The sequence below is a fragment of the Theropithecus gelada genome, chromosome 1 (assembly GCF_003255815.1).
Source record: "Theropithecus gelada isolate Dixy chromosome 1, Tgel_1.0, whole genome shotgun sequence".
Lineage (NCBI taxonomy): Eukaryota > Metazoa > Chordata > Mammalia > Primates > Cercopithecidae > Theropithecus > Theropithecus gelada.
In genome coordinates this window covers 25,949,243-25,974,396 of record NC_037668.1, presented here as the reverse complement: position 1 = coordinate 25,974,396, position 25,154 = coordinate 25,949,243, and the positions used below count along the sequence as shown (strand labels likewise).

The 25,154-nt window shown below is 50.4% G+C and overlaps 1 protein-coding gene and 1 non-coding gene across 2 annotated transcripts in view; one reads left to right on the top strand and one right to left on the bottom strand.

Moving 5' to 3' along the window:
- VANGL2 (VANGL planar cell polarity protein 2) overlaps positions 1-16,968 on the bottom strand; it is a 28,126-nt gene extending 11,158 nt beyond the window's left edge. The window contains exons 1-3 of the mRNA XM_025395422.1: positions 16,673-16,968; positions 1,740-2,000; positions 1,469-1,589 (exon numbers count right to left, since the gene is read on the bottom strand). Coding sequence (XP_025251207.1) covers positions 1,469-1,589; positions 1,740-1,810 — 192 coding nt within the window. The 5' untranslated portion in view covers positions 1,811-2,000; positions 16,673-16,968. The remainder of the gene's footprint in view (positions 1-1,468; positions 1,590-1,739; positions 2,001-16,672) is intronic.
- Positions 16,969-24,602: 7,634 nt separating this feature from the next.
- On the top strand, positions 24,603-24,744 carry LOC112615048. Its single transcript, XR_003117265.1, has one exon. It is a non-coding gene; the product is annotated as a U4 spliceosomal RNA (small nuclear RNA).
- The last annotated feature ends 410 nt before the right edge of the window (positions 24,745-25,154 follow it).

Genomic DNA, 25,154 nt, shown 5'->3' with positions numbered 1-25,154 from the left:
TCCAACTAAGGGAGTAACCTGAGCAAAGCAGCACAGAGAAGAAGAGAAGACCCCAGGGGTAAAGGGGTGAAGGTGTGAAGGACGCTGTGCAGACTCAAGGCCACCCTGGGTCTCTGGGTCTCTGGTCTGCAAGGCCACCTCTGCTGGGCCATCTAAATGCCTATCCCTAGAGGCAAGAAGGTGGCCAGGATGAGGTCCCCAGGTGCCCCTCTAAGTGTGGTCTGCTCAAGCTGTTTCTCTGCAGTGGCTGGAGGTCATCCCACAGAGGAGTCCCAAGACCACCAGCCGCATTCAGCACCCACAGCCTCCACTCCTGGGACAGCCTGGGGATATGGAATCACATCCTGACACTTAGAAGGTTCAGATTACAGGATGAAGGCAGCCCGACAGCACCAGTGATTAGGGAGGCTGAGGAACCTCCTCTCCACAGGATGGGGAAGGAGTTTGATGTGAAGATAGAAAGCGGATGCACTGACTGCTTTCAGCTCAAGGCCCTGGGTCTGTTCCCTGCCCTCTGACCCCCAGACATACTGCCCACCCCCTCCAAGGACCAATGGCTTGGGATCTCCTCCCCAACAGCAGGAGAGCTGGTCATGCCTCAGGGTCACTTCAAGAACTCAGGAGACCAGGCCCCAGGGAGAAGGGATTGGCAGAGAGGGAAAAAGAACATTTCCTTCAGGTATTGACCTGCTCCCAAGGCCCAGGAATTCCCAATGTCAGTCACAAGGATTTCTTCTGAGGAAAAAGGAGCTGGGAATCTCCAGCCCCCAGAGATGCTCCCAAGAGGAATGAGTCTTGGGCAACCTCAGTGTCACCTCGAATCCTGCCTCTGCCCTATTCCAGGACTGTGTTCTGTCCACTGTCCTCCCTACCAGGTGAGCACAGCGGGCAACAGAGGTTAGAATAGAAAACCTGCTCCCCTCTGTCCTGGAGAACTCTCTCCGGGGGTCTCTGCTCCATCCCTCAGCCTCACTTCTTCTCCCTCAGGCTTTCTTCATCTACTCTTCCCATACTCCTTTCCCAAGACCTAGGTGACGCCATTCTACAGGCTGACACCAGAGGGCACAGAGCGCCCACACCTTGAGGCTCCAGGAAAACTCAGCTTTGCTCACACACACCCCAGGCCCAGCCACCACCACCGCCCTCCTGCTCCAGACTCCCAGCGGGCCTGACCGGCTGGCAGCAGCTGCAGAGGAGCTGGGCAATTCCCATCACACAGCCCAGGTCACCCCCCACGCCTCTGGAGATAAGGAAGGAGAGGCTGCTGCTTCCAGAGGGATCTCTATACTGAAATTCCTGAAGGTCCTACCTTAAGATACTGAGCCAACCTAAGTATAACACAAGACACACTCCCCAATCTGGCAGCTGAGACCAGGTTTCCAAGCCCTCCCCCAGTCTGTGGAGCCTCCAGCCCCTCAGGAGCAGTCTGAAAATGCCCAGTCTGGGCCACCACATCCCCGGTGCTCACCCGCTCATCCCCTCGTGTGGACTCATTGTCCAGCAGGGGCTCCCCGGGAGCCTGGATTGTCACCGACTTGTCCCCTCGGCTCCCATCTCGACTCTTAGAGCGGTGTCGGTCCCGGCGGTCCCTGCGGCAGGAAGCCAGAAGAGGCACAGAAAGTCCAGCAGTGGACCAGGGTCTTCTCGGCAGCACTCTACCCCACCACCCCTGCACGAGCCCACCTCTTAACAGCCCCCAACCCTCCCTCCGCCACACGTCACCCCACATGCCTGCCCACCTGTGCTTGCGGGAGCTGCGGGAGTGGCCCGACTTGTAGGAATAGCCCGAGTACTGGGACTCGGTGTCCATGGCGTCTGAACGCCGCGCCTTATAGCGCTCCAGGGCCGCAGGCTGGGGCCTCTTGGGGGGCCCCACAGCCACCTCCTTCAGCACCGGCTTCTTCAGGCCAAGAGGCACCTTCAGGAAGTCAACTGTCACCCTGAGGGACTCTATTTTGCTGGACGGGTGGGCTTGTCTCAGAGAAAATCCAGCGACGCTCCTGGTGAGAGGAAGAAGCTGGTTAGAGGCGGCTTGAGCTCTCTATGGGGTCAGAGCAGAGGAAGACCATCCACACACAATAGCCACAGAAGGCTCAAATGAGCCCTGCCATGGCCTGAGAATATCTCCACCCAGGTTCCTGCTGTCCACTGGGCCCAGTTCCTCCTACCCTCCTCTAGAAAGAGCCCTGCCAGCCTGTGCCAAGGACTCAGGCCTGGGGGAAGATGGCTAGCAAAGGCTCCCAGGGCAGGAAGGCTCACCCGGAATGACCTAACCACAAGCCCTCTGAAAGGGAGGAGCAGGGCATTGCTTCCCTATTCTCAGCCAGGAAAACTGAGGCATGAAGAGGGCAGGTTCTGGCCAAGCCAACAGGCTGAACCAATGGACACCTCAGAGAGCAGAAAGGAGCTGGCTTCTGTCCAGGGGCTACCCCAGGCATCTCCTCCACATGCTACACCTCCTCCCCTCACTCATACTGAGTGTGCCCACAGCGGGCTGCTTCCCTTGGTACCATCTCCCCAGCATCTACTTCAAACACACCCAGGGTTACTGGTAAGATCAGGTGTGGCAGGTTCGTATGCACACCCCCAGGTGAGGGTGAGGGGTGGAAACTATGGATAATATGGTGGGGGTGGGAGGAGAAGACAAGTTTCTACTTGCCTAAAGTTCTGAAATAGGCAAGGCACAAGTTTATCTGCCTACTTATAGGCTTATCTTTCAACCATACTTCACCTTCTGATTCTGCAGAGGAGGATGACCTCTCCTCTCTCTAATCCCTACCCAAATCCTGCTCATTCTTCAGAGCCCAGCCCCACCCCCTCATAGGAGCCCCCACATACTCTAGCACCCAATGTTATCTTCCCTGCTGACCCTGACTCCCCTAACAGTCATCATCATCCACTGAGCACTTACTTCCTATCTTCAGTCATTGACGCATCAAATCTTGTTTGAGCACCTTCTATGAACATGTATTCTGCTAGGTGTAAAGTAGTATAACAAACCCTGAGTTTACAGTCTAGCAGGGAAGAGGGCACACCAAACAAGTAAGCAGATAAGTATAAATGACCGATTGCAGGTCGTTTATACTTACGGATGGAAGGGCGGAACAGGAAACTATGAGAGACACCACATGGGGCAAGGGCTACTTTAAACTTAGCGGTTCTAGAAAGTCTGAAAAAAATGACATCTCAGCACAGGCCTGAAGAAGAAACAGGAATTAACCAAGCAAAGGAGCAGAGGAATCACATGTGTGAAGGCCAAAGGCAGGAAAGAGTTTGTTGTATTTAAAGAACCAACAAAGGCCAGTGGGGCCAGAGTTGAGGAAGAGAGTGGGCGGTAGAAGGTGGCACTGCAGAGACAGCCAGGCACCAGGTGAAGAGCATGAACTTTATTTTATTCTAAGGCCACAGGAAAACTTCGAAGGATTTTAGCTATGCAGATATGGATTGAAAAGAGGGAAAAGTAGAAACAGGGAGATCAGTAAGGAGGTGACTGCAGTAGTACAGGCTTGCTAAGGGTAGAACCACAGAAGAGTGAGCAACAGTCAAATCAACAGGACCTAATGAGCGGGACAGGAGTGTCAAGAATCCCCAGCCTGAGCAAGGGAGCAGATGGTAGCACCATCAGTAGGATAGGGAAGACTGGGGAGGAAGCAGCCTTGTGAGGGAAGACAATTAGTTCAGCTTCTAGCCTGCTAAGTTAGTGGCCATGAGACAGTAGGCAGCCAGGTATCAGAGGAGCCAGACTTGGAGGACAGTCCGAGCTGGAGGTACTGAGGGTGTGAAAAGCTATGGGGATAGATGGAATCACCTAGGGAGAGGACTACATAAGGACATAAAGGACCCCGACATGTACACATGTCTAGAGGAAAAGGAGCAAATGGGATGAGAAGGCCAGAGAAGGAGGGGAGCCAGAAGAGTGGGGTCTCAAGGCAGCCAGAAATTTAAGAGTGTTTTGAGGTGGCAATTAAGTCAACCAGGTCAAATGCTGCTGAGAGGCTGATTATGTTAAAAACTAAAATGGGGCCGGGCGGGGTGGCTCACACCTTAATCCTAGTGCTTTAGGAGGCCGAGGTGGGTGGATCACGAGGTCAGGAGTTCAAGACCAGCCTGGCCAAGATGGTGAAACCCCATCTGTACTAAAACTATAAAAATTAGCTAGGCGTGGTGGCAGGCGCCTGTAATCCCAGCTACTCGGGAGGCTGAGGCAGAGAATTGCTTGAACCTGGGAGGCGGGAGTTGCAGTGAGCCAAGATCATGCCACTACACGCCAGCCTGGGCGACAGAACGAGACTCTGTCTCAAAAAAAAAAAAAAAAACTAAAATGGATTTGCTGTGTATAGTTACCTTTACTCCGACTACTCTAAGCCATCAGTAATTTGAGAATAAACAATATGATTGATACATATTTATATCAATCTCCCCTCCCACGGGCGCAGAGCAAGGAACTGATACCAACCTAGTAAATGAACATAGTCATGCCTCGCTTAACCACAGGGATACTTTCTGAGAAATGTGTCATTAGGCAGCTGCATCCTGGGAACATCAAAGAACGTACCTACACAAACCTTGTGTTTTTGTAGTATAGCCTACTACACACATAGGCCTTATGGTACAGTCTAGTGCTCCCAGGCTACAAACCTGTGCAGCATGTTACTGTACTGAACACTGTAGCCAACTGTAACACAATGGTATACACTTGTGTATCTAAACATAGAAATAGTACAGTAAAAATACAATAGTATAATTTTATGGGACCACCGTCATATATGTAGTCCATCGTTGACCAAAACATCCATGACTGTACACCTCTCTGGCTCTCAGGGAAACTATAATGACTGTAGGGAGATGAATGTGAAATCTATTCATTCATCCTCTTAACAGAGCTCTATAGACGCAATCCTCCATAGGATTAGTTATATTTGTCAGTATCCCCATGTCAAAGCATGTGTGTGATAAGGACACACGTACAGGACAGAGACATAATACCTTAACCCAACCATAAGACTTTCCAAAAACCTTTGCAGCAAAAATGACCCTTATTTATCCACTTACCTGAAATATATATGTTGGGCTCATCTACCCACTCTCCTGAGGACCCATTCTACTGGCCTATCCCTCCATATAGTTTAGACATCTCACCTGCATTTCTCTTGTGGTTCCAGCCTATTCTTTCTAGTCTTCCTCATAAAAACTGACTTTTGCCAGGAGGCTCAAAGATAATAAGTGGGTCACAGAGTGGCATGGGGGTAGAAAAGGGGGTGGAGAAGTAAACAACTGCCATGGACTAGAGTCTAGACACACACACTAGATCCCAGGCTGTCCATCTCCTCATCCTCTGTATACCCACCATCTGCCAAAGCCAACAGCCAGAAGAGCCAGGGATGTGCACTCAAAGATCTGAGTTTAAAACCTAACTTTTCCACTGACTAGCTGTGTGACCATGTGCAAGTTACTTAACATCTCTGTGCCCGTAGCCTGGTAAGCTCATTAGTAAAATAGGGAAGATAATGATGCCTTTTTCATGGGGTAGCCGTAAGGATCACGAGGGTGAAAGAAGTGCTTTTATAAATGGCTCAGCTAGTAATTAGTTAAGCAATTAACAAGTTTTAGCTCCAGGATCACTCATACTCCAATCCCCAGACACTTCCTCTGAGACTAGAGAAAGAGGTGGTATAAATAAATCCTGCTGTTAGTATAACTAAATAAAGAAGTCACACACACACACACACACACACGCACACCAACCAGAACCACCACTTCAAACACACCCAGGAGGTAAACTGATGCCATTGCATTTCCCCTCCAGATAAATTTCAAACCAGATAAGGGTGCCAGTCCCCTCCCATCCTTTTGTTCTGAGCTGCCCAGCCTAGTGCCCCCTATCTTCCTCCCCTGCTACTTACTAAAGACTCAACATGAGTCCTGCTCCCGTGGCCTGCCAACCCAAGTCAGGGAGCCCAAAAAGCACCAAAACAGGCTTCTCTCCTCCCTACCAAACACAGGCACCAAAAATGAACCCGACTTCTGAGACCCTTGCCTGCTGTGTCTTCAAGTACCCCAGGGAACTAATCCAAGCACTGCTGCTGGGGGGCCTGGGAGGAGGGAGGGGAGAGGAGTAAAGAGAAGGGCAGAAGTTCCCCTTATTTAATCAGTCTCAGGAATCAGGGGTTTGGAGGGTCTCCCGGGTGGGCAGCGTTCCCAGGGAAGAGATGGGGGGAGGGGATCACTGGATGAGATCAACAAGTGGAAATGTCAAAAGGGATGACGAGACGGGGAGGGAAGTCCGGACTCCGTGCAGGGCAGGGAGCTGCCCTAGTCTGGGGAAGAGGGAGACTGTAGAAAAGGAATGTGCCCCACTGCCTTTCACCTTGCCCCCCACTTCCCAAGACACAAACACACACACTCAGTCCCCTGCTCAAACCAACCATGGATTATCTGGGGTTAAAAAGAGGCCAGGGAGGAGAGAGGGAGAGAAGAGAGAGCCTGTTACAAAAAGGAGACCCTTCTCCCCTCCAAAGGCCTTTCAGAAATAAAATTAATGGAATGTGTCTCAGTATCATCCCAAGGGGATTGGGGGGAGCTCGGCGGGGGGGAATGTGGGGGCTTTTGTCCCGGCTGCCCAGCTTCTCCCACATTGATCACCATGGCAACAAAAGCCCCCTGTTGCCTAGGTGATGGCAGCCGGGTCCTGGAACCCATACCCAGCATCCAAAGGGAGGGAGGTTATAGAGGTGGGGGCGATAGGGACAGAGGAGGAGAGAATGGGGTTTCTCCTCTGGCGGCCCCAGCTTTTGTCTGAGCTCTGGGATCAGGTTTCTTCAGGAAACAATTGGAGGCCTCTGGAAAAAATACACTCAGAACCTGGCAACAGGCAGAGGGAGCAGGGCCCTAGAGTAGTGTGTATGTGGGTGTGTGTGGGTGTGGGGGTCTGTGTGTGTATAAGGGAGGTGGGTGTTGGCCAAAACACAGACCAGGGCGGACCAACCCTTTCCCATTTCACACTCAAAGGAGGCAGCTTAAGTGGGCAAGGCGTTGAACACAAACGCCAGCACCCCCATGCGTGGCGCGTGCTGAGGACCGATGACCAGACGCAGGCAGCTGCAGGCGCCACCTCCTGCCACTGCTCTAGCCCGGGCCCACCCCGCAGCCCAGTCCCAGCTACTTTAGGCCTGGGGTGGGGTAATGAGACAGAGCATAGATGAAGATGGGGCTGGGAGAAAGAGCTGTGGAAACCAGGGTGATTCTCGCGAAGAAAAGGGGGGCGGGGACAGAGCACAAACATGCACCTAAAAAGGGCACCTATTTTTCCTCATCACCAAGGACAGGGCTGGAAGCACCTAGCCAGCCGAGCTGCAGAGGGTGCTTGGGTTTGATTTTTAAAAGACTTCCAGCCAGGTGGGAAGACGATGGGAAAGAGGACAAGAAGCCTCAAGTTCTCCTCAGACAGGAGCAGAGATCTCTGATAGGACCATTTTCCTCTCCACAGTCAGGGACTAAAGAAGGGTGGTTCTGCCTGAACACAGGGAAATGGGCGTGATTACTGCTTCAGACCCTGCCTGAAGAGTCGTCTGTGGGCCCCTGCCCACTAAAGGTCTCCGATTCCTATACAGGGGCCTGGGTCTTCCTGCATATGCCCTGCACCCCTTTCCCACTGCAGCCCATGGGCAGGGGTATACATGTGGGCACCCCCTAGCTGCCTGGCTCCCTAATCACCACCAACCGTAGTGCCAAGGTCCAAGGATATCAATATAAGTTCCACTCAAAGTGCTGGATGCCCACCTTCAGCCGTGGAGATGGCAGGAACTAAGCTGAGAGTCCAACCTCCCAACTCACGATCCCAGGAGCTAGCTCTCTGTGCAGTCAGGCACCTCACCAACGCCTAAGGCCAGTGCAAGGCACAGCAGAGACTCGAGATACAGCTGTCCCACTTCACAGCCTTGCTTGGTTTTCCTCCTCGTCACACTCCTCCCCTGAGTTTCACAGATGTGCTTAACCCAGGCAGAGCTGTCAGGCCCTGGTAGGGGGCTGAAGTTGATGGGTGTGGGTTGAAAATGCAGATACCCAACATGGCTTCCACAGAGGAGAGGAAGGTACCCGAACCTCTGACTATGCCCACATCACTCCCTGACACCCCTTTCCTTTTCCCTTTCCCCTGCAGGAGGACACAGCTGGCTGAATCACCCTCTTCTCAACAGTTTCCAGCACCAAGCTGAAAGGGGCCTCTCTCTGGGACCCAGAGAGAGAAGGTGACTACTTCTCTCTCTAGGTGCCACTACTCTCTCATGGCCACTACTTCTACAGCAGCCCATTTCCGGCCTCCTCTGATTGTTGGAAAATCGTACTAACACTGACTTTGAGGGGTGCTCTCTTGGAGTGAGACCAGGTTTCTCCATGAGACTGCTCTGGACACTGCTTCCTTGAGTAGACACAACTGCAAGAGGGCCACGACAGGAGAGGATTTGCTGACTCCATTCTGCCCCCTCTTCTCACCAGGGACAAAGAAACAGAGACTAGACAGGCCTCAGCTAAGACAGCCAGAACCAAAGAGCCTCTATCCCCAAAAGGGGTGGTTCCTGCACCCATCCTTCTACCACTTCTAAGAACCGTGATGTTCCTTCATCCCCACCCAGCCTTGGGCCGTGGGCAAGCCACCCATCTGGAGATGCTAGGCTTTGCTATCACCAAAACGACTAAGGTACAGCGTAGGCAAGGAACAGCTCCAGCCCTGGACCACAAATAGGGTGGAGATTTTGTCCCGACCCGCATTCCTAAACCCTGAAAAAGGCCGTCCGCGGATGACAGTGCTGCCCAGGAGGCCAGAGAGAACAGCTGGATCTTGGTGGGCTGAGGGGTGGGAAGGGCAGAGCAGGGAGCCCAGGAACTGGCACCAGGTGCCCCACCCCCGCCCTGTTAACCAGGCATTCTCCCAGGACAGCCCCAGACATGAGCTCACCATCCTCATAGCCCCAGGGTGGGGGCAGGATCCTTCTCCTCACTGGGCTGAGTGGCAGAGGAGGGGTGGGATCCTGGCCGTGCTTGGGTCATCCAGGCATCTAGGCTTCCAGAGCAGCTTCTCACCAGCAGACCGCAGTGCAGGGTGCACCACAGGAGAAGGGCCCACAGACTAGGCTCTTGGCCAGGATACCTGAGCTTGCATTCTAATTCAAAAGCAGTTGGGGAAGCCAGAGCCAAGCCCCTCTCCACCTGCTTCCTTAATTTCCCTCAGTCTAAGGCCGGGGGTGAGGCTGGGGACCTCTAAATCCACAGAACACACCGAAACACCTGCCCCCCACACACATACACCCACACTCTGTTGCCCCTCTGAAACCTGGACTCACTCCTGCCTGCTCCACCCAGCTCCACCCACCCTCGCTAGGCAGGTTCTGTAAAGACCTGCTCTGCTGTCTCTCCAGCACCCCCACCCCCATCCCAGCTCCCAGACGTACCTGCCCCCCAACACAGCACACAAAAGCACACACATGTGTACATACATGTCCCATAGCACCCCATGCCCTAGCCTTCCCCAGACCCATTCCCAGTCAGTCTTGCAGAGAACACTGGGGGTGGAAAGGCTGCAGGAGAAAAGGTGAGTAATCCCCCTGGCATCTGTCCCAGGTGGGGGCCGGTGAGAAGACGGGACACTAAGCTGGTGGGAAGGTAACCAGGGCTTCTGGATTCTCCATTTAATTTTTACCAATGGGCAGGCGCCACAATTTCCACCACCAGGATTTGAGCTGCTTCCTCCCTTGACCTAGGCAGAGAACTGGCCCCTACCTGCCCACCAGGTGAGCTGTGGAAGAACCAAGAAGGAAAACAGGCAGCTTGAGGTGTCTTCAGGGAGAGGGTGGACAATGGGAGGTGGGTGAGCTGTGCTGACCCATAAGCCAGCTTCCTGTGCACTCCAAAAACAAATGCCCCCTCTTCCTAGCCTGCTGCTCGAGGTAGGCCGCAACTGTCCCTGGCCCCAAAAGACCTTCAAAACCTACTCACCCAGCCCCTGCCCTGGGGTGCAAAGACGTAAAAAGCAGCTAGTTGGGAAGGGGAAGTTAGCCAACCTTGGGCTTGCTGTGGATGGGGGGAGTTGAGCTGTGAGGATGGAGTGCGGGGGAAGAACACATGGGGACGCCGTCAGGAAAGGCTGAATTGTAGGAAGGCAATAGAGTGTGAGATACAGTGTGACTGGGGGTGAGGGTGGCAGAGCTGGGTATCCCCATCCTGAGAACCTCCTGTTGCCTCGGCCCAGAGCCTTGGATCTGGCAACTTGGCTAGTTCTTATCTAGAAAACCAGAGACAGCTGAAAGGCCCAAGTACCAGCCAGCCTCCACCATCTTGACTACCCCCCTACCTAAGATTCTCACTCTTTGCTGAAAATTCTCATCTCCCCCATCCCTTATATCTACCATCTCCATTCCTGAAGTAAAGCAGGTGACAAAATGCATGTTTTGTTCACAGTCTGTTGTTTTTTAAGTGACTGCATTCACACCTCGGGCTCAGCACCTGTTCCTATCTAAACCCTACTTACCCTAAAAATCCAGACCCCCTAGGCCAGGCGCAGTGGCTCACCCCAGCACTTTGGGAGGCGGAGGCAGGTAGATCACCTGAGCTCAGGAGTTCGAGACCAGCCTGACCAACATGGTGAAATCCCACCTCTACTAAAAATACAAAATTAGCTGGGCATGGTGGCACATGCCTGTAATCCCAGCTACTTGGGAGGCTGAGGCAGGAGAATCACTTGAACCAGGGAGGCAGAGGTTGTAGTGAGCCGAGATCATACCATTGCACTACAGCCTAGGCAACGAGCTCTGTCTCAAAAAAATAAATAAATAAATAACAGAACCCCCTCCCCAGACCCACAAACAAACACACCCTCTGTCTCTGACCAGGCTGAGGGAGCCAAGAACACTCTGGTGAAAACAGGGGTCTGAAGGACATTGTTAGGGGCTGTGAAAAAACCCTATAGACAATAAGGACCAGGCTCCTCCCAATCACAAACAAGATCCCATGGGCCATGGTGGCCAGAACCTACAGTCACTCCCTTCCCTCAACCACTCTGCAAAATCATGGCCCAGCAAGGAGAGGTTTCTGCAGAAATGCCAGCCCCACCCCAGGTTTATGACACCAAGGTGCTCCTCCTGGAGACGAGATCGTTCTCTGACTCCCACCCTCAAGGGTAGGCTTCTCTGCTCCTCAGGCTGACAGTGGACTCATGTTTGCTTTTCAGAAAACGGGGGAATTACTCAAGTGCAAGATTAAAGGCAATAATGAGCAATCAGACCTAACTGGAATGACAGTCGGGGAAGGTGAAGAAACTTTGGGAAAAAGGAAGAGCACTGATGTCAGACCTGGCACAGTCTTTTACGAGCTATGTAATCTCAGGTGAGTCGCTCCTCTTTTCCAAACCTCAGTTTCCTTATCTATAAAATGGGAATAATAGTGCCTACTTCAGAAGGTTAAGAGTTTTTAGCAAAATAATGCATACAGAATATTACAGATTCTGGCACACAATAGATGCTTTAAAAAATGTTAGTTCCCACCTTTTCTCCTTTAGTGGGTCCACAGCCAATCCCCTCCACTTCCTGCTCCCATAACCTCACTGTAAGGAGAAACACCCCAGAATAAGATGGAACCACCTTTAGGTGCAGGGTTGGCCCTCTTCTAAATTAGACCATATCCAGGTACTGCCTGAGAGAGCAACCAAAATGCCTCTTCCTCCTCTCTGCTTCTTTCTTCAGCGGCCCTTGCATCCCTCAACTTTCTTCCTCTCCTTCCTCCTTCCTCACTTACAGTAAGGCAGACCTGGGTTCCAATCACCTCCCACTCTCCTCTAGGCTCTATGCCCAGCTGTGTGTGGAGTGGCAGGGGAAGGGGGTCCCAAGCCTCCCACCCTAGCCAGCCCCCAGCTTCTTCCCACTCTCCCCTCTCCCTGCCCCACCCTGATTACTAGGATATCCTCAGCTCTGCTGATTCCAAGCCTGCTTCTCCCAAACCAGTTCCCAGCTGTTATGTCTGTAATTACCAACCTTGCCAGGGGCATCTGACAAAGCACAGCAAAACTTCATTTCCAAAGGGCCCCACCATAAAGGGCCTCTGCCTCCTATTCTGTACCAAGCAAGGTAGAGACAAGGAAAGCAAAAATTCTCCCTGGCCTACCACAGTTCTAGCCAGATCACAACAGAGAAGGTGAGAGAGGGCTGCCCAAGCCACATCACCAAGAGACAGGATAAAGAAGGGGAGGGCCGCCGTAGGCTAGAGTGTGAGTAGGACTTACTCCCAGGCTTTCCTTCACCTCTGCTGACAAAATCTCATCATGCACAGGGTTACCCATCTTTGGAAGGTAAAAGGGGAAATTTCAGGTCAATTCAGAGAGAGAGGAAGCTGATGCCAAGTGAACAGGGAGATGGCTCCCCACAAGGATGAGGGTTGATGCATACAGGAGTGAGCTGCCCAGGAAAGAGGAGGAAAGAGCAAGTTTTAAAAGTCCCATCCCTAGCCCAGAGCCTAAGAAGAGGCAATAATACCCTAGCCTCTCTTCTCCCTTAATACCTCCAACTCTACCAACCCCATAGGACAAGCAGGAAAGGGATGATAACTTTGTTTTCTAGACAGAGAAACTGAGGCCAAATCCCTACTTCATACTTCAAGGTGCAGGACTACCAAACACCCTGTGTGCCTTCTTGCTCACACTGAGCCTCCACCAGCAGTGCCCTCCTCAGACCCTTCCTGTTGGCCTAACTCATTCTTTAACCAGCTAAAGTCTATCCACACAAGGGAATAATATTCAGCTATAAAAGGGAATGAAGTACTAATACATGCTGCATGCTACCATGTGAATTAACCTGGAAAACATTATGCTAAGCGAAGGAAGCCAGATTCAAAAGGTCACGCATTCTATCATTCCATGTGTATGAAATATCCAGAATAGGTACATCCATAGAGACAGGATGCAAATTGGTGGCTGCCAGGGGCTGGGGTAAGGGGAAATGGGGACAACTGCATAATGGGTATGGGTTTTCTTTCAGGATGGTGCAAATGTTTGGGGACTAGACAGAGGTGGTTGTTGCACAGCACTGTGAATGTACTAAATGCCACTATTCACTTTAAAGTGGTTTATTTCCTATTATGTGAATTTCACCTTAATTTTTTTTTAATCCAGCTAAGGGGGCATCTCCTCCAGGAACCTTTCCTGGCACCTCACCCCAGGGCCAAGCACTCTTCCTCTATGCTCCAGTGGCCTCCTGAACACACATCCACACAGCACTCACTGGGCTGCAGTGAATCAACATGTTTTCGCATGTCTCCCCTGGGAAACATCTTATTAGCCCCTCCATCACCTGTGCTTCACACAGCGCCTGGCAGATAGGAGAGAGTGCCTAATGTGGCCGGACAGAGGAAGATCAGAACCAAAGCCTATTTCTCCTGTCCCGACCCCGACCTCTCTCCCTTAACGATGATTATCCCTCAGAATCCAAACCATCCAGCTAACATTTACTATGTGCCAGGAACTGTGCAACGTGCTTTCTCTATTATTTCAGTTAATCCTCATAACCCTAAGAAGTAGGGCCTATTATTAATTCCAATTTACAGGTGAGGCTTCAAAAAGTTACCAGTTTTGTCTGATGTCACAGAATTAGAAAGTGGCAAAGCCAGAATTTAAAAGCAAACCAGGGAAGAAAGCCACTTGGCAGGGGACCAGGGATTCCTTGTGGAAGGGCTCAGTCTAGGCTTGGAGGATGTGCCTTAAGACACCTAAGAGGCTGGGGAAGGGGGTTTATTACTTGCCGAGATCACACCACTGTTAAGTACTAATTCCAACCAACTCTGACTCCTTTCTCTGGCCTCACAATGTGAGGAACACTTGAGGGAAGGAGAAGACTGGAATCTCTAAAACTCAGAGGGGATCAGATCTCTTCCTTTTCCCTGCCAAAGCTTCTGTTAGCCAAGTTCCCTCCCCATTAACTGGAAGGACCTGGGAACCAGATGAGCAGATAAAAGACTGTCCTGCTCTAGGGCCAGGGAAGGGGGGATATTTCCTCAGACCTAAAAGGATCAGGAGAAGAGGCAAACACACCAGAGAGGCCTGCCCCGGAAGAATTAGAGGAAGTAGAAGTCAGGAGCAAGACAATGGGTGAGGAGGGGCCAACGTGGCCACCGACTCCCAATCTGGAAGTACTTTCAGAAATGGCATTTCCTATTATCTGACCACAATTCCTCCTCTTTGGAAGAGCCCCCACCAGTATAATATATCATGCATGTGATGAGTGTATACAGAGCAAACAAGGTACCCCAGAGGGCCAGGGCACACCATCTTAGATGCAAGTGCCTTGCTAGCCCTGGGAGCCCTAACTGTCAGACAGGTGTTGGGTTTGGGGGAATGATCCATTAAAAAAAAAAAAAAGGCTTTTCCTACTCTGCCCCGTTCCTCATTCAAACATTTTGTAACTCCCACTACTCTTATCTCCAGGCCTTAGGGAGGGTAGAGAGCCCTGAGGACTAAAGAGGGAACATTCCAATTGCACATGCCCATTAGAGATTCTAACATTCCAATTGCAATTGCCCAGAGACCCTAATGGGCATGTGCAATCTCACCTCAGCTCTTAAAACTGGGTGCCGCAACCCAGCCACTGACAGCAAAAAGAAAACTGCTAGAGTGTACAATGGAGGAAGGCTATCCTTAAGAAGGAGGTGAGCAACCCCTTCCCTATACCCCAAAAGAAAAAGGATGAGAGAGGACAGGGAGAGAAGGGAGCTGTGGCTTCTTGGTGGAAAGAGACATTCACTTCCTGGATAGTCACCGACTTCCCACCACACTATCATGACGATGAGTATGGCAGTATAGCCTGCAATGGGTACCTGGCCCTTTCCCGACACACAGTCAGTCCCTGGCCCCACACCCACAGCTCCATCTCAATCATGCTTCACACCAGGGAAAAGGGAAACTATGTGATAAACCACACAGACTCACTTGCAAAAACTCCTGAAGAAACACCCTATGCCACCTTCTCAACCCCATGGGCAGGGAACCCAAGTTGTTCCCTACCACGTCTCACCCTCCAGACATGCTTCCTCCTCTTGTTTCCATCCCGCACCAAAATCCCAAGACTCCTCAGGAACTTTAAGATCTTAAGAGTTAGGGCAGAGTTAGAAGGCTCTGAAGCAACAAACTCTGAGACGGCTTTCCAAGAGAACTGTGGCCTGAGGTTTTTAACTAAGGCTGGGAATATAAGAATGTAGCCTCTCCAAGCACTGGAACCCAGCCTATGATGATGGGGGAGGAAGTTCCTCTTATTCTTCTCCCTGACCCCGCCAATCTTCCAAATTCCTCTAGGACTACAACCAGACCCCTTGTTCCCTATTCCCCACAACACACGCCCTCTTCCAGAAAAACCCATCCCCCAAAAACAGGCACTTCATAAGACAACCCATTCCCTCCCACCCATAGGTCTCAGATACTTAAGGTACTACCCCTAAATCCAGGCGAGGCCATCCACGAAGTCTCAAAATCCTGCAGACAGCCTTCCTTTCCGGACTTTTGCCAGGAAAATCTGCCTGCAGAGACAAGAGGTACCCCTTACACACACTCAGAAACATACATACCAGCTAAGGCAGGCAAACACACTGATACCCATCAACACAGGTTACACACAAGAGAACACAGATTCACTCACACCCCTTCCCAGTACACAGGTGCACACGCACCTATCCACATACACTCCATTCTGCTCTTATACACCCACCTTCCTTGGTACCTACACACCTCTTTCCCGTGAAGCCCTCTCCCAATACACACACATAGACATACACGCCTTCCCCTAAGTATACATATAAACACATATCCAAACACACAGCAGATGCGTGGTCAGCCGCTCCTTGGGTGCACACACAGTCAAGCACAGAAAAACACCTACACATCCAAACCAGGGGCCCACCTGCAGGAACATGCAGCACGTCAAGGCATGCACACACACCAAAACAAAGAATCATGCACACGGATCCTCCACCAACCCTTCAAAACTCACTAACGCAGAGCCCACAGTCCCCTAAATGGGTAAATATGAGGGGGGAGAAGGATGCCAGCGTCTGTTCCCTCGGCCCGTATACACAGTCTACCGCTTCCAGCCCCATCCTCTGGCTGTACACACACCCTATCTACTCTGCCCAGCCCGCCCCACAGACTCCACTCTAAACCCTTAATGCATACCTGCCTCCGTCCCTCCCCACGCTCCTGAGGGGTGTGTGCACCCCAAAACACCCTTGGCTTCCAATACCTCCAGACTCCGATCCTTCCACGCCTCTCCCCCCACCTCCAACACAAGCTCCCAGTCTCCGGCTTCAACCGGCTCCCCTGGGATCATTAAGGCCCCCGCCCGGGCCCAGGAAAGTCCCCGGCTCTCCAGGCCTGGGCTCCGCCCCCTCCCCCACGAGCCCCTTCTCCTCCCCAAAGTTGCGGGGGGGTACTCCGCTGTGCCGTGGGGAAGCGCACCGGAAGGGGGTTGCCCGGAGCCCAGCCCCCCTTCCCCCATAAGCCACCCCGCTCGCTCTGGGGTCGGGCACCCCCTGGCCCCTTGCATGATTTTCCTCCTTTTCCGTTTCTTTTTTTCTCTTTCTTTCTTTTTCTTTTTCTTTTTTTTTTTTTTTTCAAACTTTGCCCGCGCCCCCGCGGCCCGGCACTCACCCGCCGCTGCGAACTGCCGGGTGGGCTCAGCGGGCGCCCAGCTCGGCCCGTCGCCTTTGTATCCGCAGCGCTTCGGGTCGCTCCGAACTCGGCACTACCGGACAGGCAGCGCGGGCGATGGGGGTGTTGAGACGGGGGGTTCTTGAGTCTGGTCACCCCCTGCTCCGTCCCAGACCGCTGCCTCTTCCCCCTCAAGGCCCCGGGGGCTGGGGGCCAGGGGGGAATAGGGGGCGCTCAGGCTCCCATGGCGGGACCAAGGATCAAGGAATCAAGGATCAGGAATCAGATCGGGAGCCGGCGGCGGAGGGGGGAGGGGGCGGAGGGGGAGGGGATGAGGGTGGGGGGGTGCAGGGGGCGGGGGAGCGCGAGCTCCCGGGTGCCGCCTCCCGGCTGTTCCCGCAGCCGCCGCCCCTCCTACCGCCACATCCATTGTCTGCGGCCCCGCTCTTCCCGGAGTCGCCGCTCCCCCAGCCCTGCGCCTTCAGATGCCCGGCGGCCCTCAGCGATCCTGGGAATCCGCGGTGGGGCTGACACACGGGTCCCGAACGGTGGGCAGGAGAATGCCTCGATTCTTGGCCTTGGCCCAGCCCGCAGTCCCTCCTGGGACTGTCTTCCTCGACCCCTCCTGTCGGAGACGGAACCCCCAGATCCCCGGGGCTGGCCATATTCTCTTTAGGGCCACGGACCCGGCTGCACAAAATCCAATGGAATCTGGGACGTGGGAAGACTGAATTTTTTTCCCCCTAGGGGTGCGAGAAGGGAGGGTCATCCCTAATTTTAATTAGTGGCGAGAGACGCACGCCTCTTCCCATGCATACGGGGATTTCCCTGACACCATCACCACTATATCCCCTCCTTCCAAAAATAATTTAATTACTTGGAGTTCTAGCTGCGAGCAGCGACCGCCCCAGTCAGTCTGGGACGCTCCCTCATTAACACGTTTTTCCTCCCCTCTGGTTTGAGTGTTGGGATTAATTACAAAGGGAACCCTGCCCTGGGGAAGAAGGGGAGGAGGAGACGACGCGGGCGCCTGGGAGTTTGGATGGCAGAGGAGAGGGGGCTTTCTCCCAGGAAACCTCCAAGAGGAAAAATGCCTTGGCCTGTTGGGTCCCCAACCCCAAGCAGGCAGACTGTGCATCCCAGGAGTTTCAGATACTTTAGAGTTGAAGGTGCCACACAGGGATGGTAGGGTCTCACAAAATATCCTACACGTCTGAGGCATTTCTGCCTCCCAGTATGCCAAGAAATCAGTTAGGGTTCTTTTATATCTGACCCTGCAAGAGTGACCCTACACCGTAAAAGCCTGGGCTGTGGGAAGTCCATGTTCCCCTTGGAGTAAGCGAAAGCAGTATTCAATTATCATTAGTGTTATTGGCGTGCAACCTGCTACTTAGAGTAGTATCATTTCGAAAGCATCTTCACATACTTCTCCCTAAGCAGGCCAAGGCCTTTTCAACATCTCAGCCTCCTTCAGTTTCCAGTCCTGGCACCTGCTCTAACAACCCTGTGATTAAGGAATCCCAGAGAAGAAGACTCCCAGTCTCTGTTCCTCACTTGTTTCGGAATTTTTGCTCCTCCCTAATGAAAATTATTTCCTGAGACCTAATCTCACCCCTTTTGATGGTTCATTCTAACCTGTCCAAAGATGAGGACAGAGCCAACTTTGCTGCATTGTTCAAAGATGCAGAACAGTAAAACACACTTCCTTTCTCCTTTGCCCAAACTCTGCCTTTCTTCATCCCCTCCTCCAGTAGTATGGGTAAGCAGGTGACTCAGCACCAAGACTACATGAAATATGCAGAATCATCATTTCATGTACCCAAGTCCCTGCATGCGTCCAGGCACTCATTCACCTTGTGCCTATCATGTGCAGGCACCGGGCTGCACTAGGGCTCGTATGAGGAGGTGGCAGGAGAGCTGGGGAAGAAGGGTTAAGGGAAGTAGGGAGGACATGGGTGTCCCCAGCCTTGCCCCAAAGCACACCCCAGTGCTGGGCCGCTAGTGTGTAATTTGACACAGAGTCAGGGCTGCCGTGGCACCGTCTGTCAGGCAGATTCAGTGTGAATTATGTTCACACGCTGCTAGCCTGTTTCTCAGACCTCAGAAGGGCCCGAAGAACTGGAAAAAGTGCTCCTGATGCCAGAATTACAGATAATTCCATAGTCTGGCCCCACTGAAAGCTTGAAACCTAAGTCAGGATGTTAACAGACGAGGCTTCCCAATTAACAGGTATCAGGCATCAGGCTAGAATAAGTTTGGTCCCTCCTTTCTCTTCTCTGAGGGTGAGGTTGGGGGCTTTCAGTTACATCTCTGCAATGAAAACACCGGATTACAGAGTCCAACAATAAATTTTACTGGTGTGGTCTGTCCCATTCAGCAATTCTCTGTACTACCTTCTACCTTCACCCCAGGATAGAATCCCATCTGGATTTCACACGTCCCCAAGTCACTGAGTAAGGAAACAGAGATCCAACTAGAAGGCCCATGTGCCCTACGGTCTAAGGGACCTAGCTTAATTCTTTAGAAGGAAGGAGAGCACTGAAAGGACATTTGACTGAGATTTTCCCAAAGGGGTCAACCTACAATAACAGAGGGAGGCCAGGAGCCTGAGGGACAACAGAATGGAACAGATTGGATTTTGTACAGCTCCTGTCCTTGAGGACATAGTCGAGTTTCTTGATTTCTTCAAGCCTCAATTTCTGCTTGTATAAAAAGGATCTAATGAAGTAACCGAAGGAACACCCTCCACATACCCATAGTGCCACAGTCAATTCCCAATCGAGCTTCCCCTCTCTGTTCTGTGCCTAGGACACTCCTCTTAAGAGAGAACACTTCTCTAGGACACTTCTTTCAGTACTCTTCCTCGGGGAAGGAGGGCCCTAGCTAAAAGCCAGGGCTCTCCATTAAAGCCCTTTCAACGCCTCACCAGCTCACTAGGTGGAGGTGGGGCTGGCGGAGTCAGATCAGAGGCTTCCCAGGAGCCCTGGGAGTTGGACTCTCCTGGGGAAGATTCAGGGAGCTCAAGAAGTGACAGTAGACGCTCTCTGAGGGAAGGTCCAGACTATAGAGAAGCAACTACCTTACTTCCTGTGTGGTTGAAGCTGTCCCTGGAGGTCAGGCCCAGACCACAGTAGCAAAAGTTAGGTTTTCTGCTCTGATGAAAAGTAGGGCCTTTTTACAATGCTGCTCAGAGAAAGGGAATCCTTGGTATCTTACTCGTAGAAGCTTCACACACTAGCAGAATGGCCATCAAAGTGTTTCCATGTGAGCAATTAGCAATTTTAACCACCTCCCAGGTACAGGTGACTGCAGTAATGTACCCACATGCAGGGCCACAATCACCGTCTACTTCCAGCCCTGCTGATGAGCCTGGGGATGAGTTGATCTCCCGGAATAGTTAGAGATCTTTCCCCAGCACCCACCTTCCCAGAAAGGCTACTCTCAATGCTCACAAAAGGATTTCCAGAACCAGTCTATATTGTGAAATACCTGGGTTCTGAGGGTGAGGGGTTTCCCCCCTCAGTTTTAGTAAAAAAAAAAAAACTGCTCACACACAAAAAAACTTAACTGGTCAAGAACTGTACTACATCATAGGCTTGTGGTGAGGTGTCTCTCATGTGAGATCCTGATCTCTAAGAAGAAGGACCACGCCTCATTCATTTCTATATCTCTGGCACATAAAATACACTAAGTTAGCATTAGCTGCCTTCCCTTCTTGCTTCCTTCTCTTTCTCCCTTCCTCATCTATGAAACCTTGATCACTCCCTATTCATCAAACCTTTATTAAGTGTGAGTTTCCTCAAATCCAATCCTATTATCATGAATCTAAAATGTTACCTACAATTAAACCAGTGGTTGTGAACTTTGACTGCAGATTTTAATCTCCTGGGAAGCTTTGAAAACACATCAATGCCCAGGACCATCCCGGACTCATTAAACCAGAAACTTCCGAGGTGTGACCCAGCTATTGGCACTTTTTAAAGATACCTCAGTGATTCTAATGTGAGAACCACTGAATTAAACTCTTTCTGATTTCCTTCCTCCTTCTAGGGAAGAATAAACACTCTCCACCTCCCTTGCCTGGGTCTAGGCCCTGCAGGTGTGTGTTATATCCCGTCCTTTCCCACCTCCATCCATTATTCCCAGTCTCTCCTGTAACCAACTTCGGCCTCTTCACTGATCTTTGCCCAGCAGACATAATAAAATGAAATACCTTCCTCCACTCAGTAGTCTCCTATTGCTTTAGCCTTCGCTTTCATTTCTTTCTCATCTAACCCTCTTTAAAAAGTAGATTATTAGGCCAGGCCTGGTGGTTCACGCCTGTAATCCTAGCACTTTGGGAGGCTGAGGCGGGTGGATCACCTGAGGTCGAGAATTCGAGACCAGCCTGACCCACATGGAGAAACCCTGTCTCTACTAAAAATACAAAATTAGCCGGGCGTGGTGGCAGGTGCCTGTAATCCCAGCTACTCGGGAGGCTGAGGCAGAATACTCGCTCGAACCCGGGAGGCGGAGATTTCGGTGAACTGAGTTCCCGCCATTGCATTCCAGCCTGGGCAAAAAGAGTGAAACTCCGTCTCAAAAAAAAAAAAGTAGAGTCTTCACTACTATCTCTCTTCCTCCCTTCACTCCTCAGCTCCTTGAACCCAAGCCACCCTTCCAATGTGTTTTCTACTCCTGACTCCAAATACTGTTACTTCCCAGAATTTAGCCTTTGGCCCCCTTACTCCCCACTCCACATGCTTTTCCAAAGCAATGTCATTCACTCCTGTGGCTTCAGTCAGTGCTCACTTATGAATGCTGCTAAATCCAGGTATAACTTGTGAGCATAAGACTCAAATTTCCGACTTCCTACCATACATTTTCACTTGGACATTTCTTGGGTATCTTAAATGTAATAGGTTTAAAAGGAAGAACATTATCTTCCTTCCACCTTTATCCCCTTGACTTGTTCAGACCTTTATCTTTTCCAAACATGTCTCATTCTCTTTCAATCCATCTTCCTCCCTGTTGCCAATGTGATTTTTATGAAAGGGAAATCAGCCTGTCACTCTCTTACCTAAAACAACCCATGGCTTCCCACTGTCTACAAGATAAAGTCAAAACTTTTTGGCACCATATATAAGAAACTTCAGGCCCCAACTCATTCCCCTTCTGCAGGCTTATCTCCTAGTACTCCCTGTGCATTTAAAGCCCAAACTTTCAGTACACATATATCCAAACTATAACCATCTACTCGTTGTTCTGCCAACTTGAGGCTCTGCTACTTCTCTGCCTTCTCACAAAGTTTCCTTTGCCTAAAATGCCCTCCTCCTTCTTTCTGCCTGGAAAGTTCTGTTCATCCTTCAAGACTCAACTGTAGCCTCCTCTGCAACTCTTTACCAACTTTCCCAAGCAAAGCTAGATGGCCCCACACCCAGAGAACCTCCTTTGTGCTCTCAAAGCTCTGCATACCTTTCTTTTAGCATTTATGATATTGTATGGTAATTTCTTCATAATAATTGAATGGTAATTTCTCAATAATAGCATTTTAAGGTTGGAGGAGACTCTGAATTTTACAGATGAGGAAACAGGTGCAAAGTAAGTGCCTCATTGCCCAAAATCATACGGCTAATTAGTGGCAGCACCAGAACTAAACCCCAGGTCTCCTGACTTACTGTTCAGTAGTCTGTCAACTGCACCACATTAACTGAGGATGGTTTCATCTGAAATAAAGATACAGGGTAGTGACTCCTAGCCTTTTGTGGACTTTTGAGACTTTGATGAAAGCTACAAGTACTCCCCAGAAAAATGTACACATGTACACACACAGAACTTCACATCCATCTCAGGGCATACAGGGAGGGTATGTGTGGCATTGGTTGAAAGAGAGAAGAATCTAGAAGCAGCAAAACCAGTAAGAAGGCTAATTAAACAGTTTGGGGGGCAGGGTGGGGGAGGGGAGTTGAGCCTGGCTCCAAGGCTGTGGGGATAGATAAGGATAGAAAAGAAAGCTCGTTGCCAGGCACCGTGGCTCACACCTGTAATCCCAATACTTTGGGAGGCGAAGGCGGATGATCACGAGGTCAGGTGTTTGAGACCACCCGGCCATCATGGTGAAACTCCGCCTCTACTAATAATATGAAATTGGATGGGCATGGTGGTGCATGCCTGTAATCCTAGCTGCTTGGGAGGCTGAGGCAGGAGAACTGCTTGAACCTGGGAGGCAGAGGTTGCAGTGAGCCAAGATCACTTCATTGCACTCCAGCCTGGGCAACAGGAGCGAAACTCCATCTCAAAAAAAAAAAAAAAGCTGAAATTTGGAAGAGATGACCTGCAGGTGGGATGAATAGGGTTGAGGAACAAAGAGGCATTTAAAATGACTCAAAATGACTATCTGGTATGTATATTAAGGAAGCTGGTGATACCATACATAAAATTAGGGGCTATTGAGAAAGCAGGTTTAAAGAGTAGATAATATGTGGGATATGACAGGTATCTCAGGTATCCGTGGGTTATCAGGGTAGGGACATCCGTAGGAAGCTGTTAATAACATAAGTACTTTCCACATCTCTCCTGCCACTCTTTTTCAGGCCACCTGAACAATCTATTATTCCCTAGCCCAAACACATGCTTTACTGCCTCCAATCCCATTGTTCATCCTATTGCCTCTATATAGAGCACCTTCCTTACACCATCACCCACATCCAAAATATTTCAAGGTTCAATTTGAATATTTTCTTGAGTCATTCCTGACATCATCAGTTTGACTTAATATCTCTCTTCTGTAAAGTCCCAAATCTTTCTTTGAATCTCTCCCACCATATTCACTATTTTGTCTTTTTTTTTTTTTTTTTTTTTCTTGAGACAAGGTCTTGCTCTGTTGCCCAGGCTGGAGGGCAGTGGCATGATCTCAGCTCACTGCAGCCTCAACTTCCCCAGGTTCAGGTGATCCTCCCACTTCAGTCTCCCAAGTAGTTGGGACCTGCCACAATACCCAGCTAACTTTTGTATTTTTTGGAGAGACAGGGTTTCACCACATTGCCCAGGCTGGCCTCCAACTTCTGATCTCAACAGATCAACCTGCTTTGGCCTCCCCAAGTATTAGTATTACAGGTATGAACCACCATGCTCAGCCATATTCACTATTTTGAATTTCAGTTATTTATGTTCCTGAGAAAAAGGGGCAAGAAGAAACAAAGGACAGATGGTACAAATAGATAACAAATAACAAGACAAAAATTTAAGCCAGGCTATATCAGTAATCCCATTAAATATAAATGGTCTAAATACTCCAATTAAAGGCCAGGTGCAGTGGGGTCGTGCGTATAATTCCAGCACTTCGGGAGGTCAAGGAGGGTAGATCAGTTGAGGTCAGGAGTTCGAGACCAGCCTGGCCAACATGGTGAAACCCTGTCTCTACTAAAAATACAAAAATTAGGCGTGGTGGGGTACACCTGTAATCCCAGCTACTTGGGATGCTGAGACAGGAGACTCACTTGAACCCAGGAGGTGGTGGTTGCAGTAAGCCAAGACTGCACCACTGCACTCCAGCCTGGGTGACAGAGTGAGACTCCGTTTAAAAAAAAAAAAAAAAAAGCATAATTTGTCAGATTAGATTATAAAAGCATGATTTGTCAGATTAGATTATAAAAGCATGATTTGTCAGATTAGATTATAAAAGCAATATCTAACTGCCTAAAAAAATCCTTTTAAATATAGACACAAATAAGTTAAAGCTAAAGGGATAGAAAAAATGTACCATGCTAATGCTAATCAAAATAAAGTTGGAATGGCTATACTAATACTAATAATGTAGATTTCAGAGCAAAGAATATTGCCAGGGATAAAAAAGATCATTTCATAATGATAAAGAGGTTAATTCATCAAGAAGACATAATAACTCTAAACATTTATGTACCCAATAACAGATATTCAAAGTACATGAAGCAGCTTTGCACAATGGCAAGTATCATAGCCAATGAGGTTTATCTGAGGCACTACTATTGCTAATTGAAAACTTTTCCCAATACCCCACTGTGATGACTTGTAACATAGTCAGCATTGACAATTTTTGACAGTCTTTACGAAGACTGAATTTGAAAAAAACAAAAAAAAAACCTGGGCTAGTCATAGTGGCTCACGTCTATAGTCCCAGCACTTTTGGGAGGCCAAGGTGGGTTGATCACTCGAGCCCAGCAGCGCAAGACCAGCCTGGGCAACATGGTGAAATCCCATCTCTACTAAAAATACAAAAATTAAACAGGCTTGGTGGTGTGTACCTGTAGTCCCAGCTACTCAGGAGGTGGGGTCTGAGACATGAGAATTGCTTGAATCCAGTAGGCAGAGGTTGTGGTGAGCTGAGATCATGCCACTGCACTCCAGCCTGGGCGACAGAGTGAGACTCTATTTCAGAAAAAAAAATACAAATACAAATACAAAAATTAGCTGGGCATGGTGGCTCACACCTGTAGTCCCAGCTACCTGGGAGGCTGAGATGGGA